We start from the raw sequence: 11,619 nt of genomic DNA, 5'->3' as shown, positions 1-11,619 counted from the left end.
AAATAATTATAAAAAATTATAATATAATAATTAAAAAAATGGTCCAGTAAATGGGAATTCTGGGGGCGCTGCCTGATCCATACCACAGTCAATAGAGTACAGTAAAAGTGCAGGCAGGGCACTGGACAAAGCTCTAGGGACAAAATTAAAGTGAAATAGTTTTATACATATATGTAATTATAGCAGATTACATTGTATTGTGTGTATTCTGTGTAAATGTCATGTTTGCACTTTTGAATTTCCCGCCGGCTCTGCCCCCCGCTGTGAATCCCTAAAACAAAACTGAAAGCCGAATGCTGGCATCGGCCGGGCGCACACAGCAGAGGACACCGCGGGCTCACAGGGACAAGGTAAGTGAGACTTTTGCACAATCCCTTAAAAAGTCCACTCAATTTATAGTTAACTTTCAGCCTTTGATCACCCGCCTAAATTTATGATTAATCTGAGGGTGACATAATCCATTGTAGAACAATTTAGTAGGCTTTTCACAGTGCTTCTTGATAGTACTTTCTGTGCATTTTAATAGGGCTGCCAAATCTTTTCCCATTAATCTGTACTTGGCAGCCTCTTTCTTTTCTTCTCGCTCACCCTGACTGAGAATTAAAACACTGCCAGTTTATGTTATGTCTGCTTTATTCTTCATTTCTTGTTCTTGTGACAGACAATAAGAAGAATTTCTACAAAGTAAAGGAAATTCACCTCTTACACAGTTGTTAGCGGAACGTGTTTCCCCATTGGGTTTTTTACCCTTGCTTTTAAGATTTTGTATTTCCAATCACATTGGGGACAATAGTCACCCGAAAAAATAGAGAGGGGGAATCTACCTAGCAGAAACACAAACAACAATGACAACAAGGATTCTAATCCTTACCAACTCTTGCCAAAGCTAAAATAAAAGTAATATATATATATATTATATATAAACATGTATTATAACATACACATTTTTATGTTTTGGCCTTGTGAAAATGTACTTTTAAAATATGATAATGAGTGTTTGTATACTGCCATACATTCTTTCTGATTAATATCCTTCTGCACTATGACTGTATTCACTGAATCAGAAGATGTATATATTTTAAGTAATGTTGCTGTATTATCGTTTTAATTTAAAAACCATTACCATTTTACTTATTCATTTCATACAATATTCTGTATATTTAGTTGTGGAACTCTTTAAAGTAGTCTAGTGCTGTGAATCTCAATATTCTAAACTTTTATTATTGCATGTGACTCTCTTCCACAGTGGGATCATCCACAAGACAATCTAGGCAAGAGCCTAGGGCCTAATGGATGTAGAGGGGCCCCAGCTAAAACTTTCCTTCTCCTACAGTAAACTAGGGGGATAGTGCAACTGGTTAAAGCTGGGCACAGTGTTGCCACTTTAGAAGGGATGTAGCTTCTAAAGCTGTAGGCAGTTGGTGTCTGATGGGGAAATGGCAATGCCAGTATATAAAATGTCAGTTGGGTGGCTTTTTTGTAGATATTGCAAACGTTATCATTTTTACTATCTAGAGATGGGGGAGGGGACACAACTGCTATTTTGCCTATATTCCCATTCTCCCTGATCCATCTCTACACTGTCTCCCATTTTGCCGAAGGGGGGGGGGCAATCAATAGGTCTAAGTGTTATCACATGGTGAAAGGAAGAGAGTCCTTAGCCCCATGTAGTACCTATCAGACTCACTTGGCGCACAGAACTTTGTTACTCTGCTTTGGCAAGTGAATGGGGACGCATGGCACTTGGAAGTGAACAAAGTGATTATAGGGAGCTGGTGCGGGGGCAGGCAATTAAGTGAACATTTTGCTTTTATACTGCATGGACAAACTGTGGGTTCGTTTTAACGTAGTTAAGACTGCCTTTGTTAAATTTATGCAGCAATAAAATAATACTGTATTTAAAAAGTACTGGAAGTTGCAAGTTATTCATTATGGATGTTTTTTCTGCCTAATCCCCAGTAGAGTGTGGTTGAGAAACACTGTTTTACAGGGACACTTATTGCAGATCCAGCTTTGAACTGTATTCGAACTTCACTGCAGTGGAAAACAGTCAGTGTAATGTTAACAAGGGAATTGGAGTCAAAAGATAGCCACGTGGTTTACTGTTCTCTTAACTGTCACCTTGTCTTACTATATGTAATTATGTGTCTTTGGTGTCCAATATGCTACACTTATGTCAGCTTGAGGCTGTTTCTAAAAGGCTGAGTATAACCATTCACAGAATGTTATGATGATATTATCACAGATATTTTCTTTGTTATTTTATAAACTTGATTCATCTAATCGAGTTATGTTCTTTTGGTGGCATGACAGCAAGTGTAGACTGTGAGACAAAAGACTCATTTTATTATTTCTGTGGTAAAGTTCCTATTATATTTTCGACAAGTCCACAAGAAACCATTATTCTTCAAGACACTGCATCCCCAGAAAAATATATACCTGTAATCATACTGCAATTAGTGTAAATGTTTCAATGTTTTCAGAGAAGACATGAAGTTTTTTTGGATGCCATAAGGCAATTACTGGAAACTAAGAAAGACAGGCACATCTAATGAAACTACTGTATGGTTTTAGTTTGCATAATATTACTGAGCTGTATCCAAAAGATGCTGAATGTGCCAAAACAGAGATGCATTTGAATTTGTTACTTTAAAAATAAGATCAAGTTTGCCACCAAGGACACAGCTAGAAATATAATTGTTTCAAATGTGTACCGTGTATATAGCTGTACATCTTCAATTTGCTGACTGGCTAGTCTGTCCAAATATTCAAGGGCTGAAGAGAAAATAATAAATTAACAAAACTCAATATGACATAGGTTAACAGTATAAATATACCAATACTGTATAAAAAATAGATGATAAATGATATACAGGGAAGATCAAGTACAGATAAATAATTTGAGGAGTTTCTTAAAGAAAAAGAAGTGTTTCGTCATAGATGATGAAGAGTGTTCGAATACAAAATTACTTTGGAAGTCCTAGTTAAATTCAGAACACCCCCCACTCCTCATAAGAAATATTCCTGAAGCAATACAAATCTTCAAAGGTGCACATCTTATTTAAAGTGTATAGATTCGGAAATTATTAAAACCGGGGTTATTTTTTCCTGTATGTGTCCCCCTGGGGAGATTTCCATTTATTTCCAGCCTTGGAGAAGCAACATAAAGTGAAAGTAAATGTATCCAAAGCAATTGAAATTCCCATCTTAGATAGCTGTACCTGATACATTTGATCCCATTGGAACATTTCATCTCCCCTCTTGCTCATAACAACAACAACATGACAAGATGACAAGAGGGCTTCATCTACATCTCTGATCCAGACAACCCTGGAGTGGAGCTCAGGGTGTGATAAGACATAGGGGTTGATTTACTAACCTTATAAACACACCACAAACATGTATACACCTCTGTAGTGTGTTCCCTCCCAGCATGATCTATGGGTGGAATCTAAACACCTTTGTAGTGTGTACACACCCAGCAGGTGTGTTGTGCAAAGCCAAGCATGAATTGCTTGGTGATGTTGTGTAAATTAGCTCTATGTTGTGTTGCTTGCATTGATGAATGCTGGAATGTAAATGCATGAGCTAACCATTTTTGTCTAAACTGTGAAGCAGCATTATATATGCATCATGTGCATGATTTTTCCATATATGGCATTAGTGGAAATATGCTTTTAGAGACTTTTTGGTTGATAAATACGTTTTGCTGTGTGAAAATCACACGCACCTGGTGTGTGTGTCTGTTTAGGTTAGTAAATCACCCCCATAGAGTGGCATGGATGCCAGGAGCTTACCTTTGCAGGCTGACAGGAATGTTAACAGGAAGAGGTAGATCAGAAGGCAGCTAGTCAAGCCTAGACAATGGAACACACAGCAGGCTGGAAGCATAGTCTGGACAAGCTGAGGAGACAGATAGCAGGCTGGATAGCAGGCAGAGTGCTGGTCAGGACGCAGGCCAAGTTCACAGCAGATGTTTAGCAGAAGTGAGACATAGTCAGGAACTGGCTATGGTCAAATTAGAAGGTCAGTAGTAAAAAGCTGTAGTCAGGAACAACCAAGGTCACACCAGGAATGAGCAGATACAAGCGGTGTTCAGGAACTGGCCAAGGTCAATAACAGAAAGTACAAACATGTATACACCTCTGTAGTGTGTTCCCTCCCAGCATGATCTATGGGTGGAATCTAAACACCTTTGTAGTGTGTACACACCCAGCAGGTGTGTTGTGCAAAGCCAAGCATGAATTGCTTGGTGATGTTGTGTAAATTAGCTCTATGTTGTGTTGCTTGCATTGATGAATGCTGGAATGTAAATGCATGAGCTAACCATTTTTGTCTAAACTGTGAAGCAGCATTATATATGCATCATGTGCATGATTTTTCCATATATGGCATTAGTGGAAATATGCTTTTAGAGACTTTTTGGTTGATAAATACGTTTTGCTGTGTGAAAATCACACGCACCTGGTGTGTGTGTCTGTTTAGGTTAGTAAATCACCCCCATAGAGTGGCATGGATGCCAGGAGCTTACCTTTGCAGGCTGACAGGAATGTTAACAGGAAGAGGTAGATCAGAAGGCAGCTAGTCAAGCCTAGACAATGGAACACACAGCAGGCTGGAAGCATAGTCTGGACAAGCTGAGGAGACAGATAGCAGGCTGGATAGCAGGCAGAGTGCTGGTCAGGACGCAGGCCAAGTTCACAGCAGATGTTTAGCAGAAGTGAGACATAGTCAGGAACTGGCTATGGTCAAATTAGAAGGTCAGTAGTAAAAAGCTGTAGTCAGGAACAACCAAGGTCACACCAGGAATGAGCAGATACAAGCGGTGTTCAGGAACTGGCCAAGGTCAATAACAGAAAGGCAGATAGAGACAAGTGCAAGGCAGGCTGGATCAGTAATAGGGAAGCAGATCAGAAACAGGTTCAGGATTCAAGTTGCAACATAACAGCTACATACCATCCAGCAACTTCCTAACTCAGCCATGTTCCTTAAATAGGCCATCTGGTGCCAAGATTGGAATTGTACATGCATGACATGCTCCTGTACATACAAATGCCTACATACTGTGCCCTGCACATGCAACTGGATGGCAATGACCCTGGTTCTGTATATTACAGAACTGTACAGTGACACACTCGCACATCTTCTTCTGATGCCGTCCTGACACTCTCAGACAAAGATCATCAGGACAAATAGATGGGTGAATCTCCCCAGCAGGGACACAGACAGCAATAACATTTTGACATAGATTCTTCTTCACTCTATCCATAACTAAAAAAAATGCCTTTACATTTTAAGTAAAAAATGCAACTGACATCTTTATACATTTTGTGGAGATTGTATTATTTATGCACATAAGCACAAGCACATGGGCACATGTGCATTAGTGCACATTGACGCATGCGTGTTAGCATGCATTAGTGTGCATACCTGATGCTGGGCATGCTCACTGGCTTGGAGACTATTTAAACATTTTCCTTTATGGTGACTGGTGCTGTGTTTTTCTCACAGCTACCCTGTGCATCGAGATGGCTGCTGTGCTGATTACTAGTTGCTGACCTGGATCACCTGACTCTGCTCCTGTCTCCAGCACTTGTTGCAAACTCTGCCTGTTCCAGTTATCTAAACCACAAAAAAATTATTCCCCGGAGGACAATCAGTAAATCGTGTATGCACAATGATTATAGGTCTGTAACCAGAGCATATGGATAAAACACATAGAGAGCGTCCCGCACCTAAAAAGTGTGCCGGCCGGAAAAGAAGTTACTTCAGACCGTGTAAAGAAGGTACAAAAATGTAAGAAAAATGTCACAAAAATTGCACGCACATATATTGCACCACATCCCAAAACCTCTTTAAAAATGACAACGCTGTCAAATCATTCACACCATCCATCCATAACTGTGGAGTTCCATAGAACTGACCATCTTAGAGGGTAACGTAGATACATTGAGTTATGATAATATGATCCAATTACCAGAACCACTACAACTTATAAACTAGCAATAAATAGGTCTTTGTTGAAAAGGTGATCCCGATAATACAGATAATACACCCACTAAACAGATGATGAAATTGCATTGAAGGAGTTAGTGGATCGTTACTCAAACTGACAATCCCAATGAAGTGAAGATTTAACACAGAGATACATTGTAGATACTGTGGGTTCTGACAAAGTCCCAGGAGGAGGGGTGAAACGCGTTAACGTTGTGTACCTGTCGGGGTTACATGTGGCCACCCGGGAGCTCGTAGGAATGATACAGTGATGACACATACGGCTACCATGTCTTGAGTTCGTAATACATGGAAATCATGGACATGTTATTTTGAAGGAAAAGCCAGTTAGTACTGTAACAAGGACACTCCACTGTAGACCGGAGGTGCAAGTCAGATGCAGTTTATTTGCTTTCAAAACGGTAGATAACATGAAATCCAACATAAATAGCTTGCTGTAGCATATAACAGATAAGGGCTCACCGACATCTGTCTCTCTTCCAGCACTGCTGCTCCGGCCTCAATCTTTAGGGCCACTGTCTGGTTCCTCCAGACAACGGCAATAACATGCCAATCCTCTCAATATGGTTCGCAAACCCCGCAGCTCCCTGCTGCACTGGCCTCCACTGACTCCAGGGTGGAGCTCTCCTGACTCACAGGTGGGGGCCTGAACACATCCCAGCACACTCTTCATGAGGGATGTACACAGGTGCACAATCAGGTGCTGGTCACCACCAAAGCATGGACCCAGGAATGGAGACTTCTTCCCACCCAGAGCTCTAAGAAATCTCCTGGCTCCAGGATCCCAACCTTGATCCAGAAAACCCAGAAAGAACTGAAAAGGCAGTTCTCTCCTGGTACCAGTAATGTCTTCCTGGAGCCACTCAGCCCCTCTGGCTGAGAACCCTGGGTGACTTTGAGGCCACCTAACACCGTGACAATGCCACATATTCCCCCCCTTTGTTCCGATCCAGAGGAGCGGACACACGTGCCCAAACAGTCCGTCTGGATATGTTCCACCTTTTTCCGCTGCTTCCAGCAGCGACAGTCCCTTACTTTAAACAAAGTCACTCCAGTCTTTCCCTCTACAAAGCTACCAGTTACCTCTATGCTACGAGACCCCCATGTCTCTACATTGACCACCTCTGTACAGTCATCAGTCTCCTTGCAGGTAATTTCTGTGCAGTCTCCAAATACTTTGTCCATGACGGTCTCCCTAAAGTCAGTCAAGGTCACCCCGGTACAAGTCTCTCTACCGTCACTTCCTCACAATGCCACAGTACCTTGTGAATTTATTTTTGTGTCACACTCGGCTATCAATGAAAAGAGAAGCTTTACACGGTCTGAAGTAACCTTTTTTTCCGGCCGGCACACTTTTTAGGTGCGGGATGCTCTCTATGTGTTTTATCCTGTTCCAGTTATCCTCTTGCCTGCTGCCTGTCTCGACCTCTGCCTGGACTCTGACTTCTCTTCTGACTTTTACCTGCCTCGACCTGTGCTTGATAGTTACTATTATTTTGCTTGCCGCTTTCCTCAGTCCATGCCTGACACTGAGGACTCTTTTTACTGTTGCCTGCCTCAACCTCTGTATGGACACCAACCTTATTCTCTCTTCCTACCCTGTCTCCTTATCATAGTCACCCTGCTACTACAACCCCTTGGTGGGGCAAACCAGAGGGCTGTCATCTGGTGTTGGTTTGCCGCAAAGTAGCCCGGGGCAACTATGTTCTCCGACCCCCTAACTCCTTACTGGGTTGCTTTGGTGAAGACCAAGTTGTCACTTAGACCCCCACACCTTGGGGAAGCCTGTGTCACCTAACAGCGGCGTTATCCATAAAAGGAGCAGAGAGGGAATGCAACTAAGGTAAGTATACATGGGTTAATAAGAAACTAAAGTTATTTAAAAGCACATTTCATGTGGTGTAGAATATACAGTAGCCTTTCATTATGGTGTGTCTCTTTCAAAATCAGTGAATTAGTATTGGGGGGAGATGTTTGACTTTAGTTTTATAGTGATTCATTTTTTGGGATGGAGTACTTGACTTCAAGATCACTGATTGCAACAAAAATAGGTACTTGAATGGTTATTCACTGAAGGGTGAATAGTTTGGAGAAGATAGGAGAAGTGAACAATATACAGTATGCCAAAATAGCTGATTTGGAAAAATTCTCCAATTCAGCTCACTTTACTATTTTGTGCTAGATTGTTTACTTCACCTAGAAAAAGAAAATTATAACCAGAGACCAGACCCAATTTAGATTAACCCCTGTTGGGTGTGATAGTCACAGTATTTTGTGGCTTTCAACAACCCACTACTGTATGCAAAACATTAGAACAGAGAGTGAAATAATCTAAAGGAGATCAGATCAAAGACAGTTAAGTGAGGGTCGGAGTGCCTACTGTAGTACAAAAATATACATTTTATTTGGTATAGTTTAAAATATGAACACAGACCAACAGACCACCACCAGAAACCCAATTAATATTGGTTAACAACCAATAACACAATCGCTACAAACAGACATTCACGGACCAGCGGGTAAGTGTAAACATATAAACCGGTGTTGCACTATATGTAATGTATGAAAATAATGTATTGCAAGTACCCCAGTTATGGAGACAATGTATCAATGAAAATTGGATTAGCTACTAAAGTCAATAGACCCCTCCATGGGATGTTAGAATCAATGTATACCAAACAAATAATGTTGCTAATGAACAATAGTTTCCTTTATGGTTCCGGCTAGTTATGTAATGCTGGAAGTGGGATACAAATATCCTCGTTCAGTGCCGGCCCTGTGTACCGGAATGTCGTCCCACTAGGTTAAAGATAAATAATCTCCTTAGGTGTAGCCACACAAAGGTGGGTCTCCAGGTATGCATCCCACTTCCAGCATTACATAATGAAACATTGAAATTCCTTGGAAAAGTAATCTGAAAAATGTTTGGATAATCCAGCCTCCTGCCCTGCCTTAATCTCTATTATTGTTCTTCATATTCCCCATTTTGTATAGCTTGAATATGTTTATAAAATATCTATTTCCATCACACAATATGTATGTGGATAAATGGAGGGTTAAGTCTTACATTTTTCTCAGTCAAGTTTCAGATTCCTATTGCAAGGAATAGTTATGTATTTGCCTCTCCTGGGATTTTCTCCAAGCTCATAGTCTAGTGTGGTGCCTCAGCTGTGATGGTATCTGATGAATTGCCACTGACATGTTTGACACTTGATATGGAACTTTATTGCAAATATTACTTTTGCTTCTTGATTTGAAGCTCTGCTACTCTGAGTACATCATGCCCATGAGAGTGTTTTGGTATTCTGCTTAGAGCTCAAACTTTGTAATGCAGATAGCAAGTTCCTTCTTTCCCATGCTAATGTTTCTCAGCATTATGTAGCATTCTTTTTTTTAACAACATTGCTACTGTATATATTATATACTTGTCAAGGTCTGCTATGTGAACATCTAATTCCTGTATGGAGTGTACCTCTGAATAGGGATGAGGCCTGCATTCATTGCTGAGTTGGTTTAGTTTGCATGTTTGTCATTGTGTGTTTAAGTTAGTGAGGGACAGCTGACAATTTTGAGGAAGGAACAGTTTGTGCACTGCTAGTAGTATGCTAGCAGAAAGTTATGCAGTACTATGTTCAGTACTGCATATTGCAACTGCTACATTAAAGTGAATTGTTTAGCATGGTGGGCTACAGAGAGTGAATTGTATACGCCTGTATTCATTGTTCTGTTCAGTGGTATCAGTGCTCCTTTACTGTGAATTGCATTGTGTCATGACTATGTACCACCCACTTCATTTACACTGATTAAACCCAACCGTCTCTTTTCCCTTTTAGGACTACTTTTTTGTTTTTGTGTCAGAAACAACATCTGTTGCTGTTTAGCTGCTGCTAGTCCCCACTCTTTTTTTTTGGGGGGGGGGTAGTATTTTTATAATTTTTTTCTTAATGTTACACTTTTTTATTTTATGCAAACAAAGAGTTGAGGATTGGTGTTTTGGGTTTAAGGTTTTTTTTTGTTTATTTTTTTTGGGGGGGGGCAGACATTTTATTTTTTATAATATTTTGATACTGTATAAGCTCCAGTCAGTGGTCCAGTCTAAACTCCCAATTGCCCATGGAGCCCTTACTTTGAAAGTGTTTGCATCAGTTCTGGACATCAAGTAGTCTGCAATTATATGGTTGTGGCACAGCCAGTGACTTCTGCCTGACTTAAAAGCATCTCTGAGGCAGCCATAGAGGTAATAAGGATGTGGCGCTTTGGTGCACTGAAGATGTGCTTTTGTCAGTTACAAACTCCCATTGCTGCCACCATCCAAGAAAAATGCAGGCCTAACATAATGTAAAAAAAAAATATATATATATAGCATAAATAAATAAAAAACCCAATAAAACACTAAAAAACACTAAAAAAACACTGAAATTGAGTCCCAACAGCTAAACAGAAATTGTTGTTGCTGACACACACAAAGAGGTAATCCTAGACATGAGACTCTTAAACTGCTGGGTCTATGCACTGTGAACACGGTCACCTCCTTATCTCCCTATCTGCTCCAGCACACACTGACAAATGCCTGCTGGGAGCACTGTCATTTCTAGTATTGGGGCTGTTTCCAAATTGAAAAGCTGAATTAAAAATTTTACCACACAATATCCAAATATACTGCTAAAATATAATTTTTATCAAGTATCACAGTAATTAAAACAAATAGGATTTCCATCATATAAAAAAAGAATCAGAGTAATGTAACAACAAGCTAAATTAGTGTCATAATTTAATCTTAAATTCATAAAGTATTTTATATCCAGATATGTTTTCATAATAAGTGCTGATAATCCAGTGAGGTAAGGGTAGCGGGAATATGGCAAAATGTGTTAGCAACTAGACCCCTCTATCTTTATTGTATATGGGAACAACTATATCAGAATTCAACCCACTATTTTTTTTGTTAACCTGGACTGGAGACAAATGTTGATATGTGTTGCACATAGAGAGACTAGTGACTACATTTCATCTGAATCCAAAGGGAGCAGTTTGATACATGAATTAAGCTAAAGTGGCTTGGACTTTGTTTTACCAGACAAGGATGTGTTCCTCGGACAATATGACTAGAATTGCGATTTAAAATGCCTGAGGAAGTTACCATGTATACATATTTGGGTCTATTCACTAAGCTGCCGAGGGCAGCCGAGTGAATGACCGATCTGAAGTGAAGTGAGCCGAACACTGTTCGGCTATTCACTTCAGGCTAGTACGGCTGAAGTCAGCCGTACATCGGCTTGCTTCGGGTCGGCCGAACACGCTCAGCATGTTCGGCCGACCCGAAGTGCAGAAGGAGTTTGACTCAGCCGATCCAACATCTGGATCGGCTGAGCCGAACCTCCGGCAGGCTTCTCACTGCTGTTCGGGCTATTCTTAAAGATGCCGAACAGCAGTGAGTGAATAGCCGAATGCCGCTGAGCTTGGCTATCTATCTAAAATTTAGTTGTGATTCTTTTATTAAACACTAAAGCGTCAGTTTTGTGAACATTGTTTATCTTTTTTTAATTTCGTGGTTTGGGGGAATGCACGGATAGATAATTGATATATACATGTGTATATATATAC

At 40.4% G+C, this 11,619-nt stretch overlaps 1 protein-coding gene across 1 annotated transcript in view; it reads left to right on the top strand.

Annotated features, from left to right (window-relative positions):
• Positions 1-7,198: 7,198 nt before the first annotated feature.
• Positions 7,199-11,619, top strand: part of CSMD3 (CUB and Sushi multiple domains 3) — a 576,345-nt gene continuing 571,924 nt past the window's right edge. Inside the window, exon 1 of the mRNA XM_018567203.1 lies at positions 7,199-7,335. Coding sequence (XP_018422705.1) covers positions 7,199-7,335 — 137 coding nt within the window. The remainder of the gene's footprint in view (positions 7,336-11,619) is intronic.

Source organism: Nanorana parkeri, unplaced genomic scaffold (genome assembly GCF_000935625.1).
Source record: "Nanorana parkeri isolate BGI_ZX_2015 unplaced genomic scaffold, ASM93562v1 scaffold1019, whole genome shotgun sequence".
NCBI classification, from domain to species: Eukaryota; Metazoa; Chordata; class Amphibia; order Anura; family Dicroglossidae; genus Nanorana; species Nanorana parkeri.
The sequence above is the reverse complement of the archived record's forward strand: the minus strand, read 5'-3'. Positions and strand labels throughout refer to the sequence as shown.